We start from the raw sequence: 18,444 nt of genomic DNA, 5'->3' as shown, positions 1-18,444 counted from the left end.
AAACGAGTGACTGGCGTTTTTCACGCCCCTGTCCACGCTCCCAGCAGGTCTGGGCTCCTGGAGCACCCCCAGTTCTCGCACTGCCCTTTCTGCCCCCCAGAGCCGGATTCCCTGCCAGCCCTGCCGGTCCTGGGCCATCCCCGCGTGGCTCTGGGCTGGCTGAATCCCCTGCCCCACTCTGCCAGCAGCCCCCCCGAGCCCTTCCCAGATTTCCAGCCGCTGTCCCAAGCCTGGAGCCTTCCAGGGGTTGTTGTGTGCCCAGGGCAGGAGGCAGCGCTCGGCTGGGCTGACCCTCACACCGCTGACCTGGGCCCCTGGATCCCAGGGATCCCACAGATCCCACGGATCCCAGGCATCCCATGGATCCCACAGATCCCAGGCATCCCATGGATCCCACAGATCCCAAAGGTCCCATGGAAGCCACAAATCACACAGATCTCACGGATCCCTGGCATCCCATGGATCCCACAGATCCCATGAATCACATGGATCCCACAGATCTCAGAGATCCCACAGATCCCATGTATACCAAGCATCCCACATGGATCCCACAGAGCCCACAGCTCCCAGGGATCCCACAGATCCCATGGACCCTGCGGATCCCACTAATCCCACAGATCCCACAGAGCCCACAGCTCCCAGGGATCCCACAGCTCCCAGGGACCCCACAGATCCCACAGATCCCACGGAGCCCACGGAGACCAGGGATCCCAGGGATCCCAGGGATCCCACAGATCCCATGTATGCCAGGGATCCCATATGGATCCCACAGAGCCCACAGCTCCCAGGGATCCCACAGATCCCATGGACCCTGCGGATCCCACGGAGCCCATGGAGACCAGGGATCCCACAGCTCCCAGGGACCCCACAGATCCCACAGATCCCACGGACCCCACAGATCCCACAGATCCCAGGGATCCCACAGATCCCACGGATCCCACAGATCCCATGGACCCCGCGGATCCCACGGAGCCCACGGAGCCCAGGGATCCCCCCAGTTCCCCCCCAGTTTCCCCCCAGTTCCCCCAGCTCCCCGTGCTCTGGTGTCCCTCTCCCAGTCACCCTCTGCTCCCGGCAGGATCGTTCCTGGCTCTGCAGGCTGAGCAATGCCGTGCCTTTCCTGGCCCGGGTTGGAATTCGGGGCTTTGCCTGGCCCAGGTTGGTGTCCCCAGTGTCCCCGGGCTCTGCTCAGTGTCACACGGGTGTGAGGCGGTGTGACCCCACACAGGTGTGAGGTGGTGTGACCCCACACAGGTGTGAGGCGGTGTGATCCCACAGGTGTGAGGCGGTGTGACCCCACAGGTGTGAGGTGGTGTGAACCCCACACAGGTGTGAGGCGGTGTGACCCCACACAGGTGTGAGGCGGTGTGACCCCACAGGTGTGAGGCGGTGTGACCCCACACAGGTGTGAGGCGGTGTGACCCCACAGGTGTAAGGCAGTGTGACCCCACACAGGTGTGAGGCGGTGTGACCCCACACAGGTGTGAGGCGGTGTCAGACCCCACAGGTGTGACGCGGTGTGACCCCACAGGTGTGAGGCGGTGTGACCCCACACAGGTGTGAGGCGGTGTGACCCCACAGGTGTGAGGCGGTGTCAGACCCCACAGGCGTGAGGTGGTGTGACCCCACAGGTGTGAGGTGGTGTGACCCCACACAGGTGTGAGGCGGTGTCAGACCCCACAGGTGTGAGGCGGTGTCAGACCCCACAGGTGTGAGGCGGTGTGACCCCACAGGTGTGAGGCGGTGTGACCCCACAGGTGCGAGGCGGTGTGACCCCACAGGTGTGAGGCGGTGTGACCCCACACAGGTGTGAGGCGGTGTCAGACCCCACAGGTGTGAGGCGGTGTGACCCCACAGGTGCGAGGCGGTGTGACCCCACAGGTGTGAGGCGGTGTGACCCCACACAGGTGTGAGGCGGTGTCAGACCCCACAGGTGTGAGGTGGTGTGACCCCACAGGTGTGAGGCGGTGTGACCCCACACAGGTGTGAGGCGGTGTCAGACCCCACAGGTGTGAGGCGGTGTGACCCCACACAGGTGTGAGGCGGTGTCAGACCCCACAGGTGTGAGGCAGTGTGACCCCACACAGGTGTGAGGCGGTGTCAGACCCCACAGGTGTGAGGCAGTGTGACCCCACACAGGTGTGAGGCGGTGTCAGACCCCACACAGGTGTGAGGCGGTGTCAGACCCCACAGGTGTGAGGCGGTGTGACCCCACACAGGTGTGAGGCGGTGTGACCCCACACAGGTGTGAGGTGGTGTGACCCCACAGGTGTGAGGCGGTGTGACCCCACACAGGTGCGAGGCGGTGTGACCCCACACAGGTGTGAGGCGGTGTGACCCCACACAGGTGTGAGGTGGTGTGACCCCACACAGGTGTGAGGCGGTGTGACCCCACACAGGTGTGAGGCGGTGTGACCCCACACAGGTGTGAGGCGGTGTGACCCCACAGGTGTGAGGCGGTGTGACCCCACACAGGTGTGAGGCGGTGTGACCCCACACAGGTGTGAGGCAGTGTGACCCCACAGGTGTGAGGCGGTGTGACCCCACACAGGTGTCGTGTGCAGGGCTGTCACAGTCAGACTGCGGGAAGGAGGAGCTGATCCCTGACAGATGAATGAGAAATGAGATGACCATGGCAGGAGCTGGTGGGAGCTGTGTGCCAGGTGTGAAAAACGCCAGTCACTTGTTTTTAAATGTTAAAGGTTTAATTGTAATAAAATGGTTATAAAAATAGCAATATAATTAGAGTAATAAAAACGTGGACATTTAGGATTAGGACAATATGAGACAATAAAAGCAAAGAGTTACAGACAGTCCAGGTACCTCTTTCTGGGCAAAACAAGCTCGAAAAAGGACCCACCTGAACAGAGGATTAACCCTTCAAACAGCAGCCTGTTGCATATTCACACACCTCATCCATGGTGCATCAATTCCATTCACACACAGGATTCTGTCTGGGCAGTGTCAGCTCCTTCCTCTGAATCCTGACAGCGCCTTCGGGGCTGAGCGAGGCAGGAAGAAGTTCGTTTGTTCTGATAATGGGGCAATAAATTCTCCTTCTCTGAAAGATACAGGTGTCCTGTGGCTGCTATCTCTGCGTGAGTCCTCTCTTTAAAAATGTATCTTACACAGCATAGTTTCTATTCTGACATTTTATTATAACCTAAAACTATATTTAACACATTGCTTAAGGAAATTAACACAGCATCACTTTCCAACGCAACACATATAATATTAATTTTAATATTTGCGAAAAGCCAATCACAAAATATGCATTTTTCACAGCCAGAGCCGGTATGCCCAGAGCCGTGTCCCGCTCAGCTCCAGCGCCGCCGGTGCCGCGGGACGGAGCCGACTCCGTTTCCCAGGACTCTGTTTCCCGTTTCCCGGAACTCCATTTCCCAGGATTCTATTTCCCAGGACTCCATTTCCCATTTCCCAGACGCTCCATTATCCAGGACTACATTTCCCAGGATTCCACTTCCCGTTTCCCGTTTCTCAGGACTCTGTTTCCTATTTCCCAAGACTCCATTTCCTGTTTCCTAGGACTCTATTTCCCAGCATTCCCTTTCCCAGAGCTCCATTTCCCGTTTCCCGGACTCCATTTCCCAGCATTCCCTTTCCCAGGACTCCATTTCCCGTTTCCCGGACTCCGTTTCCCAGGCGCACCCGCGGAGGGCGGCGCGGCCCGGGAGCGGCCGGGAGCGGCGGCAGGCCAGGGCGGAGGAGCGGAGCGGAGCGGGGGCGCCGCCGCAGCCGCAGCGGGAGCAGCCCGGCCCGGCGCGGCCCGGCCCGGCCCGGCGCGGCCCCCGCACATCCGGGCGCTGCCGTAGGCCCGGCCCGTGCTGTGGCGGCGCGGCCCGGGCGCTCCCGGCCGGTCCGGCCCGGCGCGGCCCGGCGCGATGCTGCGCTGCATGCCGCCGCTCTGGCGCTGCAACCGGCACGTGGAGGCGCTGGACCGGCGGCACTGCTCGCTACAGGCCGTGCCCGAGGAGATCTACCGCTACAGCCGCTCGCTCGAGGAGCTGCTGCTGGACGCCAACCAGCTCCGCGAGCTGCCCAAGGTGAGCCCCGCCGCGCCGGCCCCTCCGCCCCCGAGCGCTGCCCCGGCCTGCGCCGTCCCCTGAGCTCGGCTTGGCCGGCCGAGCCCTGCCCGTGCTCCGCGGCCCGCACCCAGCACTTCGGGGGGCCCGGGGGCTCCGTGTGGCCACTCCGAGCCGGGGAGGAGCCCCTCGGCTGGGAGCGGCACCGCGGCTGCAGGCCGGCGGGATAAAGGGGTTCCCTGCCCGCCGGGAAATCCTGTACCCGGGTCAGCGGGATAAAGGGGTCCCCTGCCCGCCGGGAGATCCTGTATCCCTGTCAGCGGGATAAAGGGGTCCCCTGCCTGCCCGGGAGATCCTGTACCCAGCTCATCGGGATAAAGGGGTCCCCTGCCCACCCGGGTCATCTGGATAAAGGGGTCCCCTGCCCACCGGGAGATCCTGTGCCCGGGCCATCAGCCCTGTGACAGTCACAGCTGCTGCCAAGCCAAGCACAGCGTGAATTAAAAAACTCTGGTCTAGGCAGTAAGCTGCACAAAGTGTTGGGTAAGTTAGTGAAAAGCGATAGAACTGCTCTATAGTTATGTTCATAACTATGATGGTGGAGCATCTCTGTCATGAAGACAGGCTGGTGGTGTTTGGCCTCAAGAAGAGGAGCTCTGGAGCGACCTTGGCACCCCTTGCAATGCCCAAAGGGGCTCCAGGAGGGATGGAGGGGGACTTGGGACAAGGGGGAATGGTTTTCCACTGACAGAGGATGGGGTTAAAGGCATTATTGGGAAAAGATTATTTCCTAGAGGGTGGTGAGACCCTGGCACAGGCTGCCCAGAGCAGCTGTGCCTGCCCCGTTGTTGGCAGCGCCCAAGGCCAGGCTGGACGGGGCTTGGAGCAGCCTGGGACAGTGGAAGGTGGCCTTGCCTATGGCCAGGATCACCTGTCCATATGCACTTCCCCCTGTGGAAGGGGGCTGGGACTGGGTGGTCTTTCAGATCCCTTCCATCCCAAGCCATTTTGTGATCTGGGGCTGCAGCCTGCACTTGCAGCTTCTGTTCTGTTCAGCACAGAGCTCTGCCCACAGGAGCACCAGGATAATCTCCCCGTGTGTGCTGCTCCATGCCTCCATGGTCCCTTCAGGGTGCAGGATGGAGATCTGCCCTGCTGCCAGCATTTTGTGCCTCCCCAGGGTTTGCTTTTGCAGGGCAGAGTGCTGGGACAGAGGAGCTCTTGTGGTTGGTCCTGGAGCACCATCCAGCTGGAACCCAGCTGTGGTGTTCCCATTCTGCTTGGGATGCTGCAGGTGGGAATTTGAGCCTGCCTCTGGGGAAGGAAAGGACTTCGAGACAGTAACTGGGCTGTGGGATACTCCAGGAAGTTTCATTGTTTATCCCCTCTAGAAGCTGTGTGATTTTTAAAAGTTATTGACGTTCTGTCTGTGCCAGAGAGAGAAGGCGTTTGACTGCCCTCTGTTTGGAGAGATGCTCTTCAGGGAATACTGACTGAGTTGTGTGTTTATTAAAAAAATTGAGAAGTTGGTCATTAGCTTTCAAGGTTTTTGTTGAATACTGACATGTTATGGATTTTTGCTACCAAATCTAGATAAAATAAACCCTTACAAAGTAGAAACTCAGTTTTGATTCAGGCCAGAGTGGATTGGTTCAGTTTTGTTAAAACATTCAAACATCTGCACCTGAGCAGGTTCTCTTGTGTGGAAGCAGTTCCTGCTCTGGTGTTTTTGGGTTCTGTTTGTCTTTCCTGCTTGTCTCTTCCTGGTGAGCTGGGCTGCCTGTGGGATTCATCTATGAGGTTGTTCAGGTGTGGAGACACCAGTGAGAGACTCGGAGCTCTTCTCTTAGGTAGCTCAGCATCTTGTTGTACTTTAGGCAGGGAGATTTCCCAGACTGCTGGAAAATGTGTGTTGTGGGCAGGCTGGGGCTGGGAATGGGTGTAAGTCTGTCTGCAGAGGAGGTGATTGTGACACACCCACGGAGCAGAACCTGCTGGGCCCAATGCTCTCAGCTCTGTCTACCCTGCTGAGCAGTCACAGCCTGGCCTCGTGCTGCACTGGACCCCTGGAACTGAGACAGACTGGGGTTTGTGAGCTTGGAAAAGCATCTTTTGGATTAAAAATGCAGATTTTATTCTGGGTGTTTGCTTAACCTGTAATTGTATGGGTACAATCCTGCCTGTGGTGGCAGGTGCTGTGTGTGCCCTCGGTGCCCTCCTGAGCCACCCAAAGAGCTTCTGGATCACAGAGCTGTGGCATCTGTTCAGCCTGGAGCATCAGAGCTCCTTCCATGCCCTGTCCTGGGCTCACGGGCTCCTCTCTGGCCTGTCAGTTCCCCTTCTGGAGCCTCCTGGCAAAGAATTATGAGAGGAACAAATTGAGCAGAGCAGTGAGATCCTGGTCCCCTGGTCTCAGGAGAGGGACAGAGGATGGGGAGCAGCAAGGGGTGTGACCAGACCCAGTGTAGAACAGCTTTGCACAAGGGAGGTGAAGGCTTTCAGGGTGTCTGCATCTGTCTGGGAAAGGTGATGAAACGTGGAGCCATTCCCCATCCCATGGCAGGGGCCTGGGAGGGTGAATGATGGCCCAGAGGAGGGGACGGGAAGCAACTGCTGCTGCTGCTTGCAGGAGAGCACTCAGTGAAACCAAAGAGAGCTCAGTTCAGAGCTAATGAAATCATTCTTCATGCAAAGTGTAGTTTAACTGAACTGCAGAACCACTTGGCACATGGCATAACAGTGCTGTGGGTTAACATGAGCCCAGGAGAGAACTGGAGCAGTTCAGGAAGGAGAAAACAGCCAAACATGAGGATCTGCAGAGGCACCACTGTGTGTTTGCCCTCCCTCCTGGGAGAGGCTTGGTGGGAGTTTGGCTTTGCTGTACTCACACTCTTCTTTCCCAGCCCCTGTCTGGAGCTTTCTGTGGCCGTGCTGGGTGTCAGCCCATCCCCAGCCAGGCCTAAGTGCCCTCACAAAGCAGGTGAGCATCAGGTGCCCTGAAGGGAGACAAGCAGAGCAGCCCCAAATGCTCCTGCTCCTGAGAGCAGCCAAGGGCGTTTGGGGATACAAGAGGTTGGAGACACACTGGGCAGAGAGAGCAGAGTCCTCACTGTCCCTCCCCTTCCCAGCCCCTCCAGGTTCCCTGTGGCTGCTCCAGAGGCACGTGAGGAGGAGGAGGAGGAGATCTGCAGGTGGTGGAACAAGGAAGCAAGTCTGACGCACCTTAGGTGTGACCCAGTGTGTGTCCTGAAGGTTCCCTGAGCTGTGCCAAGATGCCTTTGGTCCCAGGCGCACAGGTCACTGCAGGAAGGGCATTTTTTGAGGATATTCCTGTTGGCAGGGACAGACACCTAAGGCAGGCGTAGGAATCTGTGTAGTATGAGGTGAATACAGTGATGAAAATTGAAAATAAATTCCCCTTCCACCAGGAGGAGGGAAGATGGGAACACTGGGTTTAGGCACATGCTGTCCCTGCAGGATGGTGGTGGGGAAGCTCTTTGGCTGGGTCAGGAAGATGATTTCCAGGTGAAGAGCCTTCATGGAAACAAGGCTTTTTTGAGAAAGAGACCCTGGGAGAAGCGTTTGTGTTTTTCATGAGGTGGAGAAAGTACAGTCTGCTTGTTTCACAGGAGGGGCTGCACATGCCCTTCCCTGGGAGAAGGTCTGAAGGACACAGGGATGTGAAGATCTGTCAGAAAAGTGGGAATGAGAGAGCAGGCACAGCCCTGGGCAGCAAGGTTGTGTTTAAGAGCTCAAGCAGGGCTTTTAGGGAAGACTTCCCTGTGGAGGTGATTTTTGAGGTGACAGGATTAAGGGATGGCTTTTGGGAAGGTGAAGCAGGTCTCTTGAAAATCCCTGAGTTTATATGAGTTTATATGGTTCCTCTTCTGAGGGTTTCTTACCCAGCACCAGCGGGGTGTTTCAGACAGGCTTTTCTGTGTACTTATTTCACCTGTTTCAGAAACATGGCATCTCCTGCTCTTTCTGTGGCACTGTTTTCCTCTGCAGGATTTCCAGTGCCCTTTGTGCTGCTGCTGTGCTCCAGATCCAATGGGATGCTCTGCCCTTCTCCTGGGATTTCTGAGGCACTCCTGTGCCCTTCTCACATCCCAGCTGCAGGACTCAGCCTCTGTTTCTCTCCATCCTGCAGTGCCAGGTCCTTTTCTGGCTGCTCTTGCTTCTTTGCCACCTGTCCCTTGTGGAAACTTCGCCTGTTTTGAGCCTAAATTTCCCCTCAGGGTGGCTGTGCTTGGGCAGTTTGAAGGGATAGATTAAATCTGTGTGGGAGCATCTGCTGCCCCATTGCACGGATTTGCTGCTAGGGCAATACCACATGATTTAATGGAAAATTATCAATTCCCCGTGATAAGTTGCCTGTGCTTTCCACGAGGGTGTCTAGTTCCAGAGGTGGAAACGTCTGGCTCTGTGCTGACTTCTGCTGTGCCCATCTTGCAGAGAGTGATGGCTGCAGGATCTCTGCAGGAGCAGGGTGGAGAGCAGTTTTGGTGGTGAGGGTTTTGGGAGTACAGCTGGCTAAACCACCGTGTTGGAGCTGTGTAACACCTCAGTCATCCAGCCCACTCCTGAGCACTTGAGAAGCACAGGTCTCACTCACCAGGAAGGAATGAACACATTCCATGGAATTTGGAGCACTCAGAGGCAGCAAACAGAGCCGGTCACAACCCAGAAAGATCCAGAGACTCTTAGTGAGCTTTTGGAGGAGCACTCCAGTTTGGAGTATGGGGAGGGAGGTTGGAGGAAGCCTGGGTGGAGCAGACCTGGTTGGACCTGGTGTAGGAGGACAAGAGGGTGGAGCTGAGTAGGAACTGAAATCCTGAACAAGTCTGTGCAGAGGGAGGAGACCTCAGAGCTCTGGTGTGTCAGCATGAGTGTGCCCAGGGACAGGCTACTGGACACCTCCCGGGGGAGTGCTGGGCTGGAAGTGTCTGAGGCTGTGGGCTGTGCAGAGGGGGAACCCCAGGGCTGGCTGTGGCCCCAGGGCTTTTAGCAGTGCTGGTGCTGAAGAGGGAAGCCCCAGGCTTTTCTCATGTAGGGGCTGCAGTTCCTCACTGCAGCTCCCATGATGAACTGAGCCCAGTGCTGAAAACACTCTTCTCACTGCCCAGTGGGCTGATACACACTTGCACTGGAAACTGTGGGAGACACTGGGGAGAGGAGCCCATTTCTGTCCAGGGCAGGTCCTGCCCTGTTTGGGCTTGTTGCTGTTTGCATCATGGCAAGGCCCTTTGAAACTGGCCGAGTTTCAGCAGTTCCTCCTGTTTGGCTGCCGTGGCCTGGGGTGAGAGCATCCCTGTGCCGTGTCCAGAGCCAGGATCCCACTGGGAGCTAGAATCTCACTGGGAGCCAGAATCCCACCACACCCGGGAGCCAGGATCCCACTGGCAGCCAGGATCCCACTGGCAGCCAGGATCCCACCGAGGGCTGGGATCCCACTGCACCTGGCAGCCAGGATCCCACCGAGGGCTGGGATCCCACTGTACCTGGCAGCCAGGATCCCACCAGGAGCCAGGATCCTACTGGGAATCAGGATCCCATCACACCTGGGAGCCAGGATCCCACTGGCAGTCAGGATCTCACCTGGGGGCCAGGATCCCACTGGGAATCAGGATCCCACCACACCCAGGGGCTGGGATCCCTCTGGGAATCAGGATCCCACTGTACCCGGGAGCCAGGATCCCATTAGGAGCTGGCATCCCGCTGGGAGCCAGGATCCCACTACACCCAGGAGTCAGGATCCAACCTGGAGGCCCAGATCCCACCCAGGACCAGGATCCCACTGGGAATCAGGACCCTACTGGCAACCAGCATCCCACTGGGAATCAGGATCCCACTGCACCTGGGAGCTGGGATCCCACTGGGAGCCAGGATCCCACCAGGAATCAGGATCCCACTGCACCTGTGAGCTGAGATCCCATTGGGAGCCAGGATCCCATCAGGAATCAGGATCCCGCTGCACCCGGGAGAAGCTCGAGGCCACACTTGCCACTCTCCCAAAGCAAAAAGGGGCCTCGCAAAGCTAATTAAGAGCAGCTTTTAATTTCCTGGCATGTGAAGGCTGTAAGGAGGATCTTGGGGTTTATTTACTTCCATGGAAGAGTAAAGCTTCTCCTTCTAATCTCTCTGTATTAATAGCTCTTCCCTGAGAAAGTCAGGGAGCCAGGAATGCTCCATGGAGCCAGCCTTGGTGCCTGCCAAGGCTTGATGTGGGGTGGGCACCTCCTCTTGCTCTGGATGTGGCTCTTTCCATCCCAGGCTGTGTCAGAGCTGCAGCTGCATTTGTTTAACAAAACCAGCCAACAAACTGGTTTCACTTGCTGGTTGTGAGACTAGTGTGTGGAGCCAGCACAGCTCTCGGTGCTTTGCAGGAGTTCAGGAGCCCTGTGGGTTACTGGGACAGCTGGATTTGTGTTTGTCTCTCCAAAAGCCATGTGTTCTGCATTGCTGCTGCCCAGAAGGTAGAATAAGTGCAGGCCATCTCCCCTGCACCCTCCCCTGGTGACAGCAAAGGTGTAGGATCTGTGCTGGGGTGGCAGCAGCCAAACGCCAGCGCAGTCATGGATAAAATAGCTGATAAAACTCTTGGACATGCAGTTCTTGGATATACAAACAGGGAACAGGAAAGAGGCACCCAGTGGATTTTATGCTTGACGTCTGTGAAAGGGAGGTGACTGTTAGCATTCAGTTCTCTGAGGTGTGTTCAGCTCTGTGGGACAGTTGTGGGTGTGCTGCCCAGCCTGTGTCTCCCCACCAGCTTAGGCCTTGGAGGGGGTTCAGGTGTGTGGAATAGGAGGTGCAGAGGCAGCTGGGCAGTAGGGAGGTATAATGGAGTTTAAAATGATGAAAATTCAGGTAGCCATGGTTGGAATGGCTCTGCCTCTCACCAGCCCTTCCTTGGCACCGATTTGGTACCTGCAGGGAGGCCAGAGGTGGAAGCACCTGCTCAGTCCTTCCTGGGTTGTTATTATAAAGCTCTCTGTAGGTCTCTGCTGGGTGATCTAACACCTGCCTGGTGTGTGTTGCTGCCAGCTGGGTTTGCTGTGCCCCTCTGGGGTTCCTCCTGTGCTGTGTCAGGTCCCCAGCCCCAGCTGCTTTTCCCAGGGCTGTCTCTGGATGTAGCATTGCAGAGGCCCTGCCTGCTCCTCCCAGGTGTCTCGGGTTCTCTTTGGCTGCTGTGAGTATCTGCCAGGGAGAATTAGTTCATTGATGGCTGGAGGTAGGGGCAGGGCTGGGTTAACCTCTTCAGCTCTCCTCTGACCTGTTCTGTGTGTTTCCTGCATTTTGGGGCCCTGTTTTGCCATCTCCCTGGCAGGAGCTCGGCTGAGGCAGGGGTGGGAGTATGGTGGATGAAAGGATGGATGCTCAGCTGTGTGCTGAGCACGGGGATGCGGCATCACAGCACCTCTGTGGGCTCTGGCTCCTCATTCCATTCCTGGTTCAGGGCATTTACTGGTGTATGAGCTGTTCCCCTGGGAGTTTCTCCAACACCTTCTTCCTTGTCCTCTTCCTGCTCAGGGGAGGTGTTTGGGTACACTTAACTCTTCCTCAAGACTTCTCTAGTCCCCCAGATGTGTTTTCTTGCACCCCAAGGGTACAGGCTGCCATCGAGTCCCCCACTGTGCGCCAGTTACTGGGCTTGGATTCCTAGTTTCAGGATTAGACCTGGTTTGTTGGGGTTTTTTTGGTGGTTTTAAGGTGCCTCACTGTGCTGGAAATGTATCTGTTGGATAAACCCACTTATTAATTCTGCCTCTGGAAAACACAATCTGATTGGAAACAATTGCAGCAGGTTCTTGTATTATACTACTTCTGGCATTTTTCCCTTTGCTAATAGCTGTGGCATTACAGATCAATTACTTTTTGTAGTTGCAAGTTGACCCTTCTATGCTGAGAAAGTGGTGTAGAAGTAGATGGTGTCCCTTGGCTGAATGGAGGAGGTGATTCCTGAGGTGCTGGGCTGCCAGGGAGAGAATACCTAAATGCTCAGGCAAATCAGAAAGGGGCAGAGGTGCTTGGGTAGAACCTGGGGTGTGGTGGGTTTGGCTGCTTCACCCGCACCCAGGATGCTCTCCCTGAAATGATCTCCACAGCTCTCTCCAGAGTAATGATTTGCAGTAGTCACAGAGTCACTGAGGCTGGAAAAGAGCTTCAAGTCCTAGCTTTGACTGAGCACCGTTTTGTCAACTAAACCACAGCACTAAGTGCCGTGATTATTTAATATATTCCAGTATATTTATATAAATATACTGGAATATATGAAATATAGTCATATATTTACGGTATATTATCCCATATATTTCAATAGAAAGTGCCCCTAAGTGCCCTGTGCCTGCCGCAGGCAGTTCTGGTCCTGCCTTTCTTGCCCCATCCCGCTGCACAGACCAAAGTGGAGGCTGAGTCCTGGAGTTGTGTTCAGGGCCCCTCTTCACACAGCCAGAGTCTGCTGCTGTCTTGTGTGGAAGATCAGCGTGGGAGCACCGATCACTTCCCAGCCTCTGCAGCAGTGGGATGCTGATTGTGGTGTGTGGATTTAATTCTGGCTCAGGACTGCCCTTTTGGGGTTGGTTTGTTGTTTCACGGGTAGCAGGGGCTGCTCCCTGCTCCTGGCTGTGTGCTGTGTGCCAGCAGCTGCTGCCCTGGCCCCTCTGAAGGGGACAGCATTCCTCAGGCCTGCTGCAGTGCCTGAGCAGCAGCAGCTGCCGAGGCTTGGCTCCCAGACAGCTTGCTTTGTCTGTGCTGGAATGTATTCCCAGCCCTTGAGTACTTTTAGATATTCGTAGTGCATTCCTCAGGGCCCGATATGGGGATACCGGGTTAAATAGTCGGAAATCCGCCGGGCTGCAGGGGAGGGCCCTGTGGGGCTGGCAGGGAGCAGCCTGCTGGGGCTGCCCTGCTCCTCCTGCCGCCTCCAGTGTGTGGGCAGGAGCATGTGGGGCCACTCCTGCGGGTGCCCCCAGTGCCCCTGCACTGCCAGCCCCTCCGTGCCTCTCCTGCTGGGGCACACAAGGAGTGTCCTCTCCTCCATGCCCTCTGCAATGTCCCTGACTGCAGAGCTGAGCGTGGCTGGCATGCCAGCAGTGTCTCTTTGGGACTGAACTGCCTGAATTGCCACCTTTCAGGCAGTTCAGTCCCAGAGACACTGCTAGCATGGTCAGGTGTTGGTGACCATGTGCTGGCAGCCAGAGAAGTTCACTAGCCTGGAGGTGGTTCAGGGTCTGGCTGTAAATACTGTGAGGAGGTGAGAAGGAAGCACATGTGGAGTGGGAGGCAGCTGGCAAGATATGTGTTGGGGGGCAGGTGGTCTGTGTCTGCTGCCTGAGGTGGCTCAGACCAAGTCCCCAGGTAAAGGGCACCTGCATGGTGGCTGTGGTGCCCTCCCTGTGGCACGAGGGTGCCCCTGGGGCTGGGTAGTGGCTGCTCTGCTGGAGCTCCACACTGATGTTCCCACCTCTCAGGAGTGTGATAGCTTGTTTGACCTCAGCTCGTGTTAACTCAGTTATCCTCATCAGATTTCAGTGATTCCTCCTGAATTGAGCTATTCTGAGAATAACCATTTCCTTCCTGGTTTCTGTCTGTAGGGGGAGGTGTCTCTTGGATTTGCTGCACTGGTGTTACCTGGAGGCACAGGACTGTGCTGGAAGTGAGTCCTGCTCTGCTGAGGGAGCTGAGCAGCCTCTGGAGCTGGGCCTGGGCTGCCCAGCCATGGCACACTGGTCTGGCTGGTTCTGTGGCCTCACCTGTGCCATGCTGCCTTTGAGCACTGGGAAGTGCTGGGTTTAACCTGAGAGCTGATCAGCTCCTGGCTGTTTTGCTTTGCATTTGCTGCTTCCAGCTCCTCCTGACTCTGTCCCAGGCTGGATTCCCCCAGAGACAACACCACTGGCACAGGTGTGTGATCTCCCAGCACACCTGTGGAAGGAGGGGCCCCAGGTCTCTTCACACTTCACCTCTAGGTGTCTGAGGCAGGCTGGGTGTCTCAGTGCCCTGCTGTGGAGCATGCAGCAGCTCTGCTTCCTCCAGGGACAGGAGGAAGATGTCAAGCCCTTGTTTAAGCAGGAAAATGGGAATGAAACACAAGGCTCAGATACATGAGCTGGTTTTGCTGCCAGCATTCAAGGAGCTGCTGTGTTGCACTCTGACGGATGGACAGACACCTCCTGCCTGCAGTGCAGGGTCCCATACATTCATCCAGCCTGGAGACAAACTCAGAGCTCATCTAAGAGCCCAGCCCATGGTGGCATGGGAAGCAGGCCCTCTTGCTTGTGAATCACAAGGAGCATTGTAATTATTTTCTTGCTGCACAGTCTGATCCTGCCTTTAATTAAACATGTGCTGTCCTGCTGGAGGCAGGGACTGTTCTAGCAGGGCTGGACAGGTGGACTAGAAATTCTCTGAAGAGAAATGAGAGGTGAGGAGACCGAGGAGCACTTAGCAGGGTACTTCCAGGGCTAGAAGGGCTGGCAAAACCTCTGCCTTGGAGCCCCTTAGCTCATGGTGGAGGGGTGGTCACAACAGGCACTGCTGGGGTGCTTGATCCCTGGAGAAAAGCACCTGTTACCAGCACTGCTGGCCCAGAGCTAGTGTATGGGGCAGCCTGGCTTGTCACAGGTTGTTTTGAGGAAGAGGAGTGTGGGAGAGCAGGTTATAAAAGAATAGAGATGGCGCTGAAGGCAATCTCACCCCTGATGAATTGCAGCTGTACTAATTACCAAAGAGTGGGAACAGCCTTGCCCTTAATAGGCCACAGCTGTGTCCAATAAGGATGGGTGTTATAAAAGAGGGGGTTAGCTGGCCGAGAGTCCTTTAGAGTCAGAGTTTGCTGGCTGTGCTGTGAGGAGGAAGGATGAGGATGTGCTGTAAGGGACAGACAGGGTCAGATGGCTGTGCAAGGGACAGGAAAGAGTTGGCTGGTCCCTCAGATGGAAGAGGGAAGGTGAGAAGGAGGCACTGTTGCGTGGAGCTGCCCAGGAAGTTTACGGAGAAGGTAGGAGAGTTTTTTTCACTCTAAGATAATAAATTGATGGTGCCAGTCAGTTTGAGTCCACTGTTGATTGGTGCCAAGCACCAGCACTGATAAATGGTGCCCCATGTGAGGACAGAATACCTACAAGAGAGGAGGTGTCTGGGCCCTGCTGTTTGGGCAGCAGAGCTGGGAGCACCATGGTGGTTCGGCCACAGGAGCAGAGTCTCTGTCCCATTCTAGAGCCAAGATTGTGCTTGTGGTGTTAGAGCCTGTTTCTGATTCCAGCTGTGTAAATTGTCACCACCTGGTTCCAGAGCCCTTGGTTAAGCTGGTGCTTGACTCCTCTTCCCCTGACACGTGTTCTGCTCTCCTCCAGTAGTGCTGCTGTTGGTAACCTGGAGAGGGTCTCAGGTGCTGCACTAGAACCTGCCTAAAGCCTGCTTGGCTGATGGGGGATGTCCCCGCAGCCTGTGGGGGCACTGGGCAGCCCCCCCTTCCTACCTGCTGTTGGCAGGAGGGTCCTGGGGCCAAGACAGCTCCAAGAGCTGTCTGTGCTGAGGACAGAATGGCTCCTTCTCCATGGAAACTTCTCTCCTCTTTTGACAGATGGGGATGGCTCTGGTACATAGGGAGCACGAGGTGATGCTGGGGACCAAAGATCCCCCATGTCCTGGCTCCCTTCCCATGGCATTATGAGATTAGGCACCAGGTGAAGGAAGAGCTGGAGCTTAGCCTTGGTTAGGCCACAAACCCTTTTTTTATAGCCTCAGGAAAACAATGGTTTGGAAAAGAGTGGTGATGCTAGCCTGGGAGGAGGGATCAGCCTGCTGCAGACACATTTGGTGTTTTCCAAGTGCCAGGCTGAGCAGCCAGACACCTTCTCTGTTTCCCTGGCAGTGCAGATGCATCTCTTGCAGGTGGGACAGGAGCACCCAGGGCTGGTGTTGCATTGTGTGCCCAGGGATTGGGCACAGGGCTCGGTGCTTGCTGCTGACACCAGCAGGCTGCCGGGGAGCTCAGTGGCTCTGTCCCTGACCCTGCCATGCTCCGTCAGTCTGCCCAGGGTGTTTCAGGGCTGCAGCCAGTTCCCCCCACTGTCTGAGCAGCTGCAGCAGCCCCCTGGGCCAGCGTGGGGGTGGCTGTGGTGGCCCAGCACTGTCACCCCAGAGCCAGGCTGCCTCTCTGTCCCTAATCCTCATGGGTGGCTTTCCAGGCCTGCCCCTGGGATTTTGCTGTTTCTGGGAAACAGCATAGCTGAGTGGTGGCTCACAGGGTTTGTCCTGAGCCTTTTATCCATTGTCCTTTCTCCTTTTTTCATTTTCCACCTCTTGGTCTGACTGAATGAGTGAGTGGGGGGCAGACCGAGGCTCTGCCAAGCATCAGCTGCAGCAGGAGGGAGACGTGGGGGTGGTGTCTGAATTCCTGGCATCACTGGACACTGTGGTTCTCTTAGATCACCTAACAGCTCCAGCAGCCCTTTGTTCCTGTCCTGGGGCTCTGCTGCAGCCTCAGTACTCTTGCTGGGAGCTTCACAGACATGTCACATCAGCTGGAGAAACAAAACTTGAAGGCTTGGTCATGGTATAGAGGGGATGCAACCTGCTCCAGATGGCTCCTTAAAGACAGAGAATGGGCTTAGAAGGCCCTTTGAGTCTCTGCTGTGTGTACATGTCATGTGTGACTCTGCTGTGTGTGTACATGTGTGTGACTGCTGTGTGTGCACATCCTGCCCCATGTGCTGTAGCTGACATTTTTTTGAGCTGAGCTTGGACTACCTGGGGCAACAGGTCCCTTACAGCCTCACCACCTGTGTGGATCTGCATGGATCTGTGATGCAGGTTGCCTTTTGGAGTGAGCTGCTGTCCCTGACAGCCTGTCCCTCCACCTGCACCTGTGCAGTTCTGGAGCTGTTGGCTCTCCAGAACATCCCCTGCTGTCTGGACATACCCTGCAGCTCTGTTCTGGAATCTGCAGGGCCAGGGCTGCCTGCCTGGTGCTGCTCCAGGCTGTGAGGACAGGTGCAGGTCTCTTGGGCAGGGCAGGAGGTGGCTGCTGCAGGTTTGGAGCAGGACAGTTGTTCCCCCATGCGGGAAATGAGGAAGGGGCTCAGGGGTCCTGTTGTCCCCTGTTGTCCCTGCTGAGGAGTGGCTCATCTCATCCTGGTGTTGGCCAGTGCCTCCTCCAGTGCTACCCATCCGTGCTGCTGCTGGGCCATCATGCCACGCTGGGGTTATGAGGGCACAGGGTTGTTCCTGGCTCAGGTGGGTATCTCCTTCCTTCTGGGAGCACTCTGTTTTCCTGTGGACCTGGAGCTGTGCCCTGCCCTGGCTGAGGTACAGGCACACCTTGTGATTCCCCAGGGGCAGGGACTTTGGTGCTTGTGCCTCTTGCTCACTGGAAGACTCTGCCAGTGGGTGTTGGGCATCCTGGTGTTGTCAGGGAGAATCATGTGCAGGGTCAGCCACGGGTGCCTGGGGCTGCCCAGGTGTTCCCCTGCTCAGCAGGAGCTAAGGGTGAGTCTGCCAGGGGAGCCTGTGTGTGCTGCTACCAGTGTGTCTGGTTTCCCAAACCGGCCGAGCCTGTTCCTGTTTCTGTGGGTAACCCCAGTCCAGCCCAGTGTGGGGTGTGGGAATGTCCCTGGGGCAGGACTGGCCTCCCCACTGGTGGTGAGCTGGGCTGCCTCTGCTTTACAGAATCACAGAATAATGAGGTTGGAAGAGACCTCTAGGATCATCGAGTCCAACCTATGCCCTAACGCCTCAACTAGATTATAGCACCAAGTGCCATGTCCCGTCTTTTTTTAAACACATCCAGATGTGGTGATTCTACCACCTCCCTGGGAAAAGCATTCTAGTACTTTATTGTTCTTTTGGTGAAAAATTTTTTCCTGATATCCAACCTATCCCTTCCCTGACGTAACTTGAGACTGTGTGCTCTGGTTCTGTCAGTGCTGCCTGGTGGAAGAGACCACCCCCACCTGTCTGCAACCTCCCTTCAGGGAATTGTAGAGAGCAGTAAGGTCATCTCTAAGCCTTCTCCAGGCTAAACAGCCCCAGCTCCTTCAAACGTTCCTCACAGGGCTTGTGTTCCCAGCCCCTCTCCAGCCTCGTTGCCTCCTCTGGACATGCTCAAGCATCTCAACCTCCTTCCCAAACTGAGAGGCCAGAACTGGACACAGTGCTTGGCTGCTGCAGGGGCTGACCTGGAAGGGCTCATTTTGGACACAGCTTTAGCTGTCACCATGTGACCCTGCTGTCACCACTGGGTATTCATAAACTCATCCTCTTTCATAAACTGATCCAAATGCAGTGCTCTGGATCAAGAGGCTCGCTAATAATTGCGTGGGGCTTTCATCCTCTCTCACTCCTGCATAGATCAGCCATTTGGAATGGGCCCAGAGGAGGCCACAGAGATGATTAG

The 18,444-nt window shown here is 56.3% G+C and overlaps 1 protein-coding gene across 20 annotated transcripts in view; it reads left to right on the top strand.

The window, feature by feature from the left end:
- Positions 1-3,855: 3,855 nt before the first annotated feature.
- SCRIB (scribble planar cell polarity protein) overlaps positions 3,856-18,444 on the top strand; it is a 105,326-nt gene continuing 90,737 nt past the window's right edge. For all 20 annotated transcript variants that reach the window (XM_084217177.1, XM_084217172.1, XM_084217169.1 and 17 more), the window contains exon 1: positions 3,856-4,064. In XM_084217177.1, coding sequence (XP_084073303.1) covers positions 3,903-4,064 — 162 coding nt within the window. In that variant the 5' untranslated portion in view covers positions 3,856-3,902. The remainder of the gene's footprint in view (positions 4,065-18,444) is intronic.

The sequence above is a fragment of the Fringilla coelebs genome (genome assembly GCF_963513975.1).
Source record: "Fringilla coelebs genome assembly, chromosome: 1".
NCBI lineage: Eukaryota > Metazoa > Chordata > Aves > Passeriformes > Fringillidae > Fringilla > Fringilla coelebs.
Note: the sequence above shows the minus strand (reverse complement) of the source record. Positions and strands in the feature narration are given on the sequence as shown.